We start from the raw sequence: 14,990 nt of genomic DNA on the forward strand, positions 1-14,990 counted from the left end.
TAATCCCTAAATTTGAGAATGCTAATAATCTAGAATGGTCTTTTGACAAGCTAGAATGATCTTTTATTCATAGAACTTTAAACTACTTCAAATTTCCTCAAAAAACAATAAATCTGATCATGTCGTGCATAACTACTCCTAGCTATTTCATCCTGGTTAAGGGTTTAACATCAGAAACGTTCACCCCCACTAGGGGTATTAGACAAGGCGACCCAATGTCCCCATACATTTTTATTTTATGTATGGAAATGCTCTCCAAAATGATATGTCACAAAATTAAAATTAGAAAATGGGATGCATTGAAAATTACCCCTAGAAGCCCAACACTATCTCATCTATTCTTTGCCGATGACATAACCCTGATAGGCAAAGCTAACATTAAAACAACCCTTACAATCTTACAAACCCTTAATGACTTCTGCCTACTTTCGAGGCAGACAATTAATAGAACGAAATCCAAATTAATTGTCTCTCCAAACTGCTCAAAAGCAACTAGAATGGAACTATCTTCAATCTTCAATATCAAGCTTAGTGATAATTTTGGTACTTATTTAGGATTTTCTATTGTCAATTCAAACCCCAACCCTAAGGACTACCGATTTGTGGTTGATAAAATGAGAACAAAAATGAAAATTTGGAAAGCTAGATGGCTAACATGGCAGGAAGATGTACTCTAGTTGCATCCACCCTAAACAATATTCCAAACCATATTATGCAATATTCCCTTCTTCCTACTAAAACCCTAAGGATATTGATAAGGTTCAACGGGATTTTATATGGAACTCCACTCCAGATAAAAGAAAAATTCATCTCCTTAACTGGGATTCCGTTACAAGAGTCAAAAGCATGGGGGGATTGGGAATTAGAAAGGCTAGGAGTAAAAACTTGGCTCTTCTTACTAGTCTAGCATGGAGACTGACTAATACTAATTCCTTATGGACACAAGTCATAGCTAGTAAATATGCTAATACTAAGAATAAAAAGCATCCCTCCTTCATATGGAAAAGCATTTTGAGGGGATGATACTATTGCAACATTGGGACTAGATGGGACATTAATAACTCTTCTCTTAGCATTTGGGAATCAAACTGGATTCCAAATGTAATAAATCTTAGAAAAGTGACTGAAGGCCCCCTAAACCTTAACGAAGATAAAATGACTATTGGTAGACTAAGGAATGAGAATAAATGGGACTTCTCCAACTTATCTTTTGACCTACCAAATAGCATTATAAACAACATAAACGATATTCTTACCTACAATTCTCCAGCTACTGATAATAGCCATAACATATGGAGCCTTACCTCAAATGGTATCTTCTCAACCTCCTCCTGCTATAAAATCATTGATAAAAATGAGCATTAGTCAAAAGATTATAACTGAATTTGGAAATTACGGTGTCCAAATAAAATTAAAATTTTTATTTGGAAATTCTACCAGATTCCCACTAGAGTATACCTAGCTAATTTAGGGATTAATATTAACCCTAATGCCCTATTTTTAAACATCATGACGAAACAACCCACCACATATTCTGGGAATGTGACACTATAAAACACATTTGGAGGGAACTTGGTATTCGCTTAAACAATTCCACATCACCTAATCACTGGATAGACCAAATCAAGGGAGCAAGTTACAGCTTCCATCACAAATACCTTGAATGGGCAGACATCTTCCCTTTTGCAATATGGTTAATTTGAAAATATAGGAACCACAATAACCATAATAATACAAGTTGCTACCTAAATTGGAACTCCATTATAAGGCATGCATTAGAATATAATCTGCTCACAGAAAAAGGTATGACGAGTACGACCAATAAACCTATTAAAATAAAATGGCATAAGCCACCAAGAGGATGGTTCAAATTCAATATAGATGGAGCTTTCAGTGGAAATAATTGCCAAGGTGTGAATAGGTGGCGTGGCAAGAAACAGCTCAGGGAGTTGGATTATGGCATTCCACAAAAAAGTTGCAACCCTCTCAGCAACGCAAGTGGAGCTTCAAGCTTTGAAAGAGTGTCTTCAAGTAATAATAGAGTACAACTTGGTACCAGTGGAAATAGAAACAGACGCATAGGAGGTTATTACTATGATAGATAACGATCACCCTACTTACACAAAATTAATCTGTGATTGTAGGTGGTTGATGCATCAAGCAAGGGAAAAGGGTCAGGTGGTACTCAGGCATAGCTTCAGACAAGGAAATGAGGTAGCACATGCCTTGGCAAGAATGGCACTACTGCAGACTAACATAAATAAAATTATTCTTTTGGCAACTCTATCGGAACTGGCGATAGAAAAATATCAAAAGGATCTGGAGGAAATTTTTTCTGTTAAATATGTTTCTACTACTATCTGTACTAAGTTGACTGCTGTAGGAAACTATGATGCCTTGCAAGGCATTACTAATATTGTGTAATATGTTGGATGTTTAGTTTCTAATATAATATCCCTATCCTTCAAAAAGAAGTAAAAATAAAGAAAAGTGAAAAAGGCCCGTTTCTAAACCGTGATTTACTCTTTTACCCTTTTCAATCAAGTATATGTTGTGCTTAGTCAGGCGCAAAAGACCGAATTCTTTTGTACTTTGGAAAGGGACAAAATTGTCCAAGTTTATTTTTCGTACAATATATAAATAGGATACATCGACTCCTCTGTGTCCATCAAAATTCTTTGTTTGGGTTTTTACTGTAAAAATTTCAAATCGGAAAGTTTCGCCGGAAGAATGTCGGGGAAAGGAGCAAAGGGATTGATAACGGGAAAAACATCGGCAAATAAAGACAAAGATAAGAAGAAACCAACCTCTCGTTCTTCTCGTGCCGGTCTTCAGGTTCCCGCCCTCTTTTCCTCTTTTTCTTTCTATTTTTTGTCCAAAAAATATCTGGGATTTTGTTTAATTTTGCTGTAACCTTTGTTTTCCTTAATTATGTCATGTTTTTTCTTCTATTTTTTGGGTTGTTGTTGTAAATTAGGGATTTTTATGATACATGTATTAGAATCACTATTAGGATTGTTTTTTTGATAACTGTGGTATCCAGGCCAGCTAGACTAATTCCACAGGGTACGTGCTACCTCCCACGAGCACCGGTACTTATAGTCTTGCCCTTTCGCCACACTAGGACCATAGCGAGGGAGTGCTTTGTGCGCCCATGCCTTTCTTGCGTAGGGGTTGCTATTTGCTATATATCGATAGCTATCATCCCCAAGATATCACTCACCATTAGGGGTTGGGTGTTCCGTACTTTAGTTCGGTATTTAAGAACTTTGGTTCGGTACTTGTGTATTTGGTTTTCAATTGTATATACCATATACTGTACCAAAGTTAGTTTGGTATTTCTTGTTTGGTTTGGTACGGTTTAGGTATTTTCATGTGTATGTAATAACTTATATATGGCTGCCAAATAAACTGAACCACTGTACTTTCGGAAAAGAAATAGTACCGTCTTTTAGAAGTAGGCAAGTGACAACAAATTTCTATCCACATTTTTCTTACCATACAATGCGTGCAATGCAACTAGAATCTTGCCATAAGTTTCTGACAAGATAATCGTAACTTTAGGGAAAAAATATAGCTAACTGAAATGTAGCCAAATTCAGAAAAAATTAAAATAGCATATCAAATATTCAAATGGACAGTAAGCAAAGTAGCATCATATCAACACTCTACAGCAATGGCTGTAATGGTGTAGTAAGGGCGATAGACCGTTAGACATTGCGTTTCTAAAGCAGCAACTATAGACTGTAGTAGACCATGGTCACTTGTCATTGCTAATCGCTAAAGCAGCAACTATAAATCTGTAATGGTAACTTCTACAAACTAAAGCGGCAGCTATAAAAATACCCTTTACATACATTGGTTCTCAGTTTATTTGGAAGCTATAAGAAGTTCGGTATTTTGGTATACTGAAATTCTAATACTCTAATACCAAAGACCGAACCAAAAAACCGAAATATTGATATTCTAATACCGAAGATCGTACCAAAAACCTAAAACCGAATTAAATTTGTTTCAGTCTGGTCTTTCGGTTTCTCGGCTTTTATGCTCACCCCTACTCACCATACAAGCAATAATTTTTGCCAGTTAAGTCACAAGAAAATATACCTTTTAGATATTCCACTTCCTTTGAATTTGCTTTTGTCTCCGGCCGTGAAACTGTGTCTTGAAAGCGGTTCAGAATTCTTGCAAATATGTGAACACTGAACAATCAATTCTGACATTACTTCAGGCGCTCTACCTTTTTTTACTGATACAACCTTACAAATTTCAACTCACTCCATAGAGTTGCAAAACAAGTGTCAGTCATAAAAATCTTATTATCCCCTCTGTCCATATATTTGCAAGAATTCTGAACCGCTTTCAAGTCATTGTTTCACGGCTAGAGACAGATGCAAATTCGGAGGAAGTGGAATATCTAAGAGGTACATTTTCTTGTGAATTAACTGGCCAAAATTATTTGCTTGTATGGTGAGTGATATCTTGGAAATGATAGCTATCGATTGAACTTGTGATTAACTGAAGGACTTGGTCTGCCTTGTTTATAGATCTTTAGAAGGCAGGATGTTGGTGAGGGTTATAGCAATATTTTTGCTATGGTTTTGAAGATATAAATAGCTTCTTTTCATTGGTGGCAGCAATTTTTTTTTGGAATTATAAGTTAAAGCAGTTAGTAGTGTGCCTTTTTAACTCGTTGACAATTGGTTTTGTCCATAAATTTTTTTATTTGGGGAGGGGGGAAGGGGTGGGTACCTGTTTTACTTTCAACGATAAGTTTGACGATGACCTGCTAGTGATCATGGAGAATGATAGCTGAATAATTTGGTTATTCTGGTTTCTCTACGCAATGCCCAACTTGTGTGAATACTAAGGTCTGTTAGGTGGTGCACTGGTGGTTTTATTCCAGGAAATTCTGTTACTCTTCTTTGAGTCTACTTGGACCGTGCAAGCCTGCAAACTGCTCAACAATTATGCAGTGGCTATAGTATCTTTTTTACCCTTTTGCATTATACTGTAGATTTAGTCAAGGGACCTTTTTGTGACTCATCCGTTATATTTAACATTGATACTTTGTCGTTTCAAAGTTTAGGCATCCATATAGTATCCTATATGTGTCCTGTCAATGACGTTCGTGAGCATTACTGGTGTTACACTGCCCCATTATATTTAAATTTGATACTTTATCGTTTCAAAGACTAGGCATCCATATAGTATCCTATATGCGTCCTGGCAATGACATTCGAGAGCATTGCTGGTGTTACAGTACACTGCCATGTGTAATAATGTCTGATTTTTTATCATCAGCATCTAATATTATTAACAGGATTATGTGACCTTAAATTCTGCAGATACCTTTATCCTTAGCGGTGCTGGGATCAAATGACTATGTTTTCATATGTTTTCTAAACTGTTTGGCTTGTGCTTTCTCAGTTTCCAGTCGGGCGTATTCACCGATTGCTGAAAGAGAGGACCACGGCAAATGGGAGAGTGGGAGCCACAGCAGCTGTCTACTCTGCTGCTATCTTGGAATATCTGACCGCTGAGGTATTGGAGTTGGCTGGAAATGCGAGCAAGGATTTGAAGGTGAAACGTATCACTCCAAGACATTTGCAGCTAGCAATTCGAGGTGATGAGGAGCTTGATACTCTGATCAAAGGAACTATAGCTGGAGGAGGTGTAATACCACACATTCACAAGTCGCTCATCAACAAATCTTCGAAGGAGTAATTAAGCCTGTCTCTTACAAGTTGTCTCCTTACTTTTTGGAGAAATATTCGTTTCCGGAAACTTTAGCCATTTGCTTTTGGTGTCTGCAAATGCATAGGCAGAGAAATTCTCTACCTACTACTTTTGCATATTCTATCTAGATTCTCCTTAGGTTTACCAGACATGGTTCTTTGCTGATATTAGTAATGTCGCAAGTGATTGTCTGATTTCCTCTATTATCTCTCAAGCCCTTTACTTAACACATCCATCAATGAATGTGAATTGTGAATGCTGTCATGGTGATTGGCTTGGATTAGATCCTCTGTAGTGTCTTAACTCAGTGTTACTAAAAGCCATTGCTTCATCGCTTAAAACATGACGTGAAGCAAAGCAAGATGCTATTGCTTCATGGGTGAAGCCATGCACTCGAGAGAAATGTGCACTTCAAAAAGTGATGCGCATAGTGATCCAACGAGAACTTGTTGGTTCTTTGCGTCTCAACTTTGAGGAATTGGACTAATATCGGGATCATTATATATTGGGTGCTGAAACTAAGTTTCTAATTGCAGAGTCATTATTATAGTGTCACATACATATATGTTTAGTATTTTGAAATTTTTCGTCAGTTATGCATTTCACCTCGTACAAGAGTGTACTTTACTTCTCGCTCTTCACTTCAAGCCTCGTGAACCTTGTCGTTTTTAAAAGGCACTCCCTTTGGATGATAGAAACGTAGAGCAAGAGAGCTGTTAAGGGAAAATTTCTTCGACTTGTTGTAGAAATATAGTCCTAGGACGCCACGCATACTGAAAATTTAGTACACTAGGCTGTCTTTCTTTTTTTTTTTTTTTTTTTTTTTTTTTTTTTGTTGTTGTTGTTGTAGTAGTAGGGCCATAATATTTGAAGATGTGAAGAAAATAGATGTAATAGGCCTTCATTTATACAAGATAGAAACGTAGAGCAAGAGAGCTGGAAACTTCAAAATTTTATACAAATTAACACTAAACCTAGTTGTAGAAAAGAAGTTTAGGAGGACCATTTCATTTTCAAGTTGTAGTTTCAAAATTTGTTACGGGAATTGGAGAAATGGTTATTAATGGTGAAGATCTAAGTCCTTTATAGGCGGATATAGAATTTTGGAGACTTCCAGTTGAACATTTAGGAATTTTTGCCTTGGTGGATAGTCACCCGATACACAATTGATGAGATACAGCAGGTACTCAGTAAAATAATCGAGATCGTGCAAGCTGGACCGGCACCACCGATATAAAAAAAAGTAGGAATTTTCCCATAAACTTGTACTGTTCATACTATGGTAGAGTTGTCAAACATTTACAACAACATTAGAAATTGAATACATTGTCCTGAAATGAAGCTGTCAAAATTACATGTTTTAATAAAAATTCACAACCAAATAAGCTTCCTATAATAGTTGATTGAATTCTAGTACAATTATTAACATACAAAAGACAACAAAATTCTTGTATAGTATAGACAACTAACAAAATGTCCTTGCTTGTAGTTTACTTCTAGATTCACCACTACTGATAAAGACCCTTGGAGTAAGATGCAAAAAAATTTACAATGCCATTCTTATGGCAAAGCTAACAAACTTTCCCCAGAAAATCAAAAGAAACAACTGCCAACAGAGGCTAATTCAGTATATACACGCGCAGTGTGTGCACGTGCACCCACTGAGTCGAACTTAGACTATGTATGTATAGAAAATTTTAGAGAAATATTTAAAAAAATATCTAGGTGTACCAACTACCTTTAAATTCTGGATCTGCCTCTGCTTGCTGATCGACATTTGGTATTCAAAAGTTTGCTACCTTTGGAATATCCACAGGAAACTTTTCTATCTCATCAATCCAAGGGTTGATCATCTCCTTTGCTGGTTTTATAGTTCTCAATGCCTTCCAAACAGCACTATTACACTTAAATCCTGAACCAAAACCTATCTGCCACACTCTTTCACCTCTCCTTACTCTTCCCTTAGCTTCTGTATAAGCCAACTCGTACCAAAGAGAGCTGCTCGACGTGTTGCCAAAACGATACAATGTCATTCTTGATGGTTCTAAGTGCCATTCACTAAGATGCAAATTCTTCTCTATTTCATCTAACACAGCTCTTCCACCAGCATGAATACAAAAATGGTCGAACGCTAGTTTAAAATCCGGGATATAAGGCTTGAGTTTCATTTTAAAAAGCTTCCTCCCAACTAGTGTAGCAAAGAAAAGCAATTGTTCTGATATTGGTAATACAAGTGGTCCAAGGGTAGTAATATTAGTTTTCAATGCATCTCCAGCCACTGCCATTAGTTCTTTCGATAATGAAACACCTAGTTTTCCATTAGCATCCTCTTCTTGAGTCACAGAAGCGAAGCACTTATCATCTGCACCTTTGTTCGTACGAACAGCATGCAAAAGTTGGTATTTTGATCTTCTTCTCTCTGTCCATTTATTTGAAAGTAGTATAGCTGCACCTCCCATTCTAAACAAACAATTTGACACTAGCTTTGATCTATCATTTCCAAGATACCAGTTGAGTGTTATATTCTCTGTGCTAACGATCAACGCGTATGTATTTGGATGTACTTGAAGTAGTTTCTTAGCAAGATCAATTGAAATTACACCGGCACTGCACCCCATTCCACCTAAATTATAGCTAGCTATATTCCCTCTAAGCTTGTAATGGTTAATGATCATAGCAGACAAAGACGGGGTCGGATTAAACAGGCTGCAATTTACAATCAATATTCCAATGTCCTTCGTTTTTACGTTAGTTTTTGCCAATAGACCATCAATTGCACCAAACATAACTGTTTCTGCTTCTTTTCTAGCTTCTTTCAATGATGGATTTGGAGGTATATTGAGCAAAGCCCCGGGAAAGTAAGTGTTATCCCCGAGGCCTGATCGTTGAAGGATTCTACGTTGAAACTCAAGATTCTCCTCCGAAAACGCACCAGTTAATCTAGACTGGTCCATAAAAGTCTGCATTGTGCATTTATGAGCTTCACCAGGCTTGTAGCAGTTGAAATCCACGAGGTATACAGGTCGAGGACGGGTTAAGAAGTAGATTGTTGATACAAATACTATTAATGTGGAACATGAAATCACAGAGATAAGATTATATCGAAGATTATCCCACAATTCAGAAAGATCTTGAGGAGTAAGTGTTGACATGTGAGCAACAACAATAGCCACTAGAGGAGTTAATAAGAGGTACATTCCATGTGTAATTAGGTAATGGTAACCAAGTTTAACATATTTCAACTTAACTGATTTGTTGTAATCTGGTAACTTCTGTGATGAGGGTGGTATCAAGGGTGTAGTTGCTTTTGTTTCTGCCATTTTTCTCCCTGTAAAAAATTTGACATAAGGTTAAGCAATTCTTTGAGAGATAACAAGGATAGTATATTTTTGCATGAATTTAATTATACATATTAAAGGGCAGGAAGGGGAGTCTTGCCGTAACTGGTAAAGTTGTTGCCGTGTGACCAGAAGGTCACGTGTTCGAGCTTGGAAATGGCCTCTTGCAGAAATGCAGGGTAAAGATGCATGCAATAGACCTTTGTGGTCCGGCCCTTCCCCGAGCCCCGTACATAACGAGTACTTAGTGAACCGGGCTGCCTTTTTTTTTTTTTTTTTTTTTATATTAAAGGGCAGCCCAGTACACAAAGTATCCCGCGTTCATGCAGAGTCCGGGGAAGGGCCGCAACCCAAGTGGTGTGATGTAGACAACCTACCCCAATGCAAGCATTAGTGGCTACTTCCAGAGGCATACTTATACTATAGGTAGAGGGGTCACTTGCACCCTTAAAGTTCGGCAAAAAGTCTATGTATACATATATAAGTCATTAGAAAATAGTGTTATATTAGTAGTGGACACCCGATATACAAAGCAGATTTTGGTTAAATCAAAAAGTGCATCTGCAATTTTCAAATCCTAGGTCCGCCTCCGGCTGCTTCAACGACTTTAACATGTGGCCTATATGAATTTATACAAATTGGCACCGGTACGATTTTTATACTACCAATATAGTCTAACCTATTGTAGCAGGTTACCTGCTCTTATTATGGGTTGTTGCTTGTAGTTATAATTTAGGCGACCTAATAGCATAAAAATAAATTTTTTGCGTGGAATCAACTTGTTGGGGTTCTTCTTTTTTACAAAGAATGCAGTTCCAATTTGGTTACAAAATAACCATTAAACTTAGATACGGATATATGTTTTTCATTATAGTGTCATTACTCATTATAATACCTTGATTTTGCACAAATAGTTTGAAATTCAATATGAATCTTATTTCAAATTGTGATTAAAGTGACATCTTTGCTCATTGTGCAATTCATCATATCTTATTATTTCTTGATTTAGAGGATTAAAATGCATTGAGAAAAACAAAAGGAGGTGCATAAATGGGTTCAATTCTGATTAAAAAAACTCAATCACCACTCTGATCAAGAATATATTTTGCATGAATAAACATTACAAGAAAATTCAGGAACACAAAAATAAAATTAAAAAAGTAAGAAAATCCCAGATAGAGATATGACCTTTAGATGGTAGTCACACCCCAGATAGCTTCAATCCCCCTAGAGACGCAAATGAGAAAGAGAACTAAACTAGAATATCATATGGCAGTTATTAGAAAATAAACAAAGAAGTTTTGTAAAATTGTGCTATCCATTAAACTTTTGTTAGAAATAAGAGGTAATGAGACTTTGACGGTTAGATAAAAAAGAATTAGAAGAACATGCAATGCCATTTATTTTAATGGACAGTACAAATCTACGATGGTAAAAATTTATTCGCATCAGGTGTTTACATCGAATCAATGGTAGGTGCATTACATGCAATGATGGCTCCACAAAATTAGTGGCCTAAAATCATTTTTTTTTTTTTTATATAATTTTTATTTTTAATATAATACTTTTACAAGATATAAAGCCCTCAAATTCACAATAAACAGCTGATAGTAATAAGGTTAATTCAAGTTAATAAAATATAAGCCATGTGTTTGCAATATGTTATCTTGGACCCTGTTAGAAAATATTATTTACTAATATGAAGATTTGAATAGTCTAATTCAAAGTTCTCAAATTTTACTGTTAAAAAGTATTAATATTTCCATCTTGCTAATAAAGATTTTGTACTTTTCTCTATAAATTTTAATATTGTCTAAGCCAAAATAGCGTAGAAATGGCATGGGGTAGCCACTATTTAAGGTGGTATTTATTTTTTATCCAGCAGTTCTAATGTTGAGCAAAAATAGCCATTGCCCTATTAAAATTAATGTGAAAAGACATTTTTACCCTTTCTTCCCTTGCTTTTCTTCCCAAACCCTCGCTTCTCTCTCTGCGTGCCTTCTCCATAATCCAAAATGAATGTTTACTTTCTTATTTCACTTTCATCGTAGCCACATAAGAAAGGAGACCACAAAAAGTCTTTTCTTCATCGTTGTACTACTATTTCTGCAGTGTGTCTGCAATTATTATTACTATTAGAATTATTAGTGTGAACAACAAATATTTCCAAGACTTGCGTCAGAATAATATCAAAACTCTATGACTTAGATCCATTATCTTTCCCATTTCACTTCTTGGGAATTGTTCTTATTATAGTAACAAGCCAACATAAACCTCAAAAAACAGTTTGCCAAAAAAAAAAAAATCACCTGCTTTTATTTCTGCTATTTTTGAGGTACTTCTCAATTCTTTGTTCTTTGCTTGTTCTTATTCATTTTCTATTTTTTCTAACTTACATAGGTCCTTAACTTTGATTTTCAAGTTCAAAAGTTAAGGACAGACAGTCCTTAACTTACAGTTACACGTTCAAAAGTTAAGGACAATAGGTCCTTAACTTACAGTTACAAGTTCAAAAGTTAAGGACAATAGGTCCTTAACTTTGATTTCCAAGTTCAAAAGTTAAGGACAGACAGTCCTTAACTTACAGTTACACATTCAAAAGTTAAGGACAAGCAGTCCTTAACTTACAGTTACAAGTTCAAAAGTTAAGGACAATAAGTCCTTAACTTTGACTTACAAATTCAAAAGTTAAGGACAGACAGTCCTTAACTTACAGTTACACGTTCAAAAGTTAAGGACAAGCAAGTTCAAAAGTTAAGGACAATAGGTCCTTAACTTTGACTTACAAGTTCAAAAGTTAAGGACGCTTGGTCTTGAAGTTTGAGTTCCAAGTTCAAAAGTTAAGGACATGTAACCTTGAAGTCCTGAACTTAGAGTTCCAAGTTCAAAAGTTAAGGACTTGTAGTCCTGAAGTCCTGAACTTAGAGTTACAGGTTAAAAAGTTAAGGACATGTAACCTTGAAGTCCTGAACTTAGAGTTCCAAGTTCAAAAGTTAAGGACATGTAGTCTTGAAGTCCTGAACTTAGAGCTTCAAGTTCAAAAGTTAAGGACATGTAGTCCTGAAGTCCTGAAGTTAAGGACACGAGCAAAAGGGTATTTTCGTCCGGGCAGTTAAAGTTTATTAAACTAGTGGCTAAAGGCTAAAGATATTTAAAACACTGACTTTAAAATAAAGGCGTGAGCTGTTAGTGGCTATTTGTGCACATCGCCCCCACCTCCCCTCATCAAAACTAAAACGCCTCCGCTCACGCCCCACCTTGTAAAAGATAGATTTTAACTATATAAGCCATTTTACACTGAATTCTCTCATGCTACGAGACCCATTTCCATTTTCAGTCAAACTTACCTCTCTGCAGCTACAATGGGTGCTTCTGTAATCCCTGTTCTTCCCGTTGAACTCATCACGGAGATCCTCTTAAAGCTGCGTCCAAAGCCCTTGTTTAGATTCAAGTGCGTTTCAAAGTCATGGCTTCAACTAATCTCTAGCCCTTATTTTGTGAAAACCCATATGAAATTAGCAGCTAATGACAAAGCATTCAGCAGCCATAGGGTTATATTTGAACACTTCAAAAGCAAATTCAAGGTATGTTGTCTCCCTTCCTTGTTTCAAAAAGGAACTAGGGCTCAGGTATTTGACATTGATTCTCCCGTGAAAAAAACCCCTCGTTGGATTGTGGGTTCGGCCAATGGACTGATTTGTTTTTTGATTNGATAAATGGTTTATAAATATCCTCCGTCCATCTATCCGTTCAAAAAATACACTCCGTCCATCTATCCGTTCAAAAAAATACATGAAGTTAATTCTATTAACAAAAATACCCCCGCGACTAACGGCAGAACTGATGGAGTGTGTTTTTTGAACGGATAGATGGACGGAGGGTATTTATAAACCATTTAGCAAACGATAGGGATTTTTGACCAAGAATCAAATATGGGTCTTATTTTTACCCATTTACCTGGTCCGACCCTATTTATTTGACCCGCCTAATTATTTTCTTTCTTTTTCTTTGCTTTTTTTTTTCTATCACCTAGCACACCCACTCTCATCTCACAAAGAAGTTTTAGCATTTCTTTGTTGAAACAAATCTTTCTTTGTGTTTGAAAATATGGCTTTGGCTTTCACTTCATCTGCAATTCATGGCTCTTTGTCCTCCTCTTCTTCTTCTTATGAACATCCCAAAGTAACCCTTTACTTTTATTTTATTTTTTTTTATTTTTTATTTTTTTTACCTTTTATAGATTCAATCTTTATCCTAGAATATGGTAACCCTTTCACTTTTCAAGCTTTTTAGCACCTTGATTTCAATTTTCTTGTGCGCTTGTATCAGTTATATGTAGTTGTTTTTTCTCTGTTATTTCGTGGCTCTTTTGTCTTCTTATAAACAATCCAAAGATTTTCATTACTTGTCCCTTTCAAATTTCAATATTTCTCCTAGATTTGATTGATATATTTGGACAATTTTAGCATTTGGGCTCAGTTTTTTTGTTTCAGATTTTTGGTTTGTTTTGATCCTTGTCTTCTTACTTAACAACCCAAATGTATCTGTGGATTTTCCATTTAAGAGTTTCAATTCTTATCCTGAGTTTGATTGGAGAAATTTCAGAATTTGGTTTGAATTTCGGGTTATTTGATTTTGGGATTTATCTATTCTTTAATTAATTTGTTATTGTGTGTATGTAGTGTCCCAATTGGAGAAGAAGAAAGGAGGAGATCAGATGAGTGAGAATGGGTTGATAGATACTACCCATTTTTGTAAATGGGTCGGATAAGGTAAATGGGTTGAAATAATAACCATTTTTTGTTCAGTCAAAGATTGCCACGTGGCCCAATTAAAAATCCCTATCGTTTGCTAAATGGTTTATAAATACCCTCCATCCATCTATCCGTTCAAAAAAACACACTCCATCAGTTCTGCCGTTAGTCGCGGGGGTATTTTTGTTAATAGAATTAACTTTGTGTTTTTTTGAACGGATAGATGGACGGAGGGTATTTATAAACCATTTACCAAACGATAGGGATAGTTTTGCCCTTTTCCGTAAGATAAAAGTTAATGATTATGCTCCTTTTGCAAGCACTTTACCTGTAATGTAGAATTTTTCGGGAACTATCCAATAAGTCTGGCCCTAATACAGATACCAAATATCGAGCGAAACCAAAAAAAAGAAGTTTTTGTGTTAATTACCATTAATTACCTTACAAGTGATAAATATTATCTACACCATCAGCACATAAAACTTTATAATACACAATAGAAATCTGTTAAGTGTAAAGTGAGTTCAGCACAAGCAATTGTGCTATGAACAAGCCATATATTTGTCATTGCTTTTGGAACTGTTCAGTATAAGAACATTTTTCTAAACTGTCTTTGCTTGTGATTTTCTCCTCTTTTTCACTCATGAAAATTTCAGCAATTTGAGAATAGGAGTTAATCCAGCTTGAAATCCTCAAGCCATATAAGAACTTCATTCCTCTGCAAAAATCCAAACAGAAAAACAAATAGATTAGACACCAAATGATAAAGTGATAAAGAGACACTTCAGACTAAAAGGGTAGTCCGGTGCACTAAGTTCCTGCTATCCGCGGGGTTCACGGAAGGCCCGGATCACAAGGATCTATTATGTACAGCCTTACCCTATATTTCTGCAAGAGACTGTTTCCACGGCTCGAATCCGTGACCTCCTGGTCCACATGGCAGCAACTTTACCAGTTATGCCAAGGCTCCCCTCGTAAAGAGACATTTCAGACTAAAGCAAAATAAGAACTTAAACAGGAATGCCATGAAACACAGCGATATTCAGTATATAGAAATAGACCATTATAAACTCCCATGTGCGACCAGGATCATTGTAGCGAGCAAGCATACAACCCGATTGAGGTTTGAGACCGTCCTTAATAAGACTGGATCTAAGTT

The 14,990-nt window shown here is 36.1% G+C and overlaps 2 protein-coding genes across 2 annotated transcripts; one reads left to right on the forward strand and one right to left on the reverse strand.

The window, feature by feature from the left end:
* The first annotated feature begins 2,577 nt into the window (after positions 1–2,577).
* On the forward strand, positions 2,578–6,003 carry LOC109214747 (probable histone H2A variant 3). Its single transcript, XM_019378695.1, has 2 exons — positions 2,578–2,835; positions 5,431–6,003. The coding sequence occupies exons 1-2, from the start codon at positions 2,731–2,733 to the stop codon at positions 5,725–5,727; spliced, it is 402 nt and encodes a 133-aa protein (XP_019234240.1). The 5' UTR covers positions 2,578–2,730; the 3' UTR covers positions 5,728–6,003.
* A 1,019-nt stretch (positions 6,004–7,022) lies between these two features.
* LOC109214746 (3-ketoacyl-CoA synthase 11-like) lies at positions 7,023–10,365 on the reverse strand. The gene is made up of 2 exons (XM_019378694.1): positions 10,266–10,365; positions 7,023–9,067 (listed from the first exon to the last, which is right to left on the reverse strand). The coding sequence occupies exon 2, from the start codon at positions 9,057–9,059 to the stop codon at positions 7,524–7,526; it is 1,536 nt and encodes a 511-aa protein (XP_019234239.1). The 5' UTR covers positions 9,060–9,067; positions 10,266–10,365; the 3' UTR covers positions 7,023–7,523.
* Positions 10,366–14,990: the final 4,625 nt, after the last annotated feature.

This window comes from Nicotiana attenuata, unplaced genomic scaffold, assembly GCF_001879085.1.
Source record: "Nicotiana attenuata strain UT unplaced genomic scaffold, NIATTr2, whole genome shotgun sequence".
Classification (NCBI taxonomy): domain Eukaryota; kingdom Viridiplantae; phylum Streptophyta; class Magnoliopsida; order Solanales; family Solanaceae; genus Nicotiana; species Nicotiana attenuata.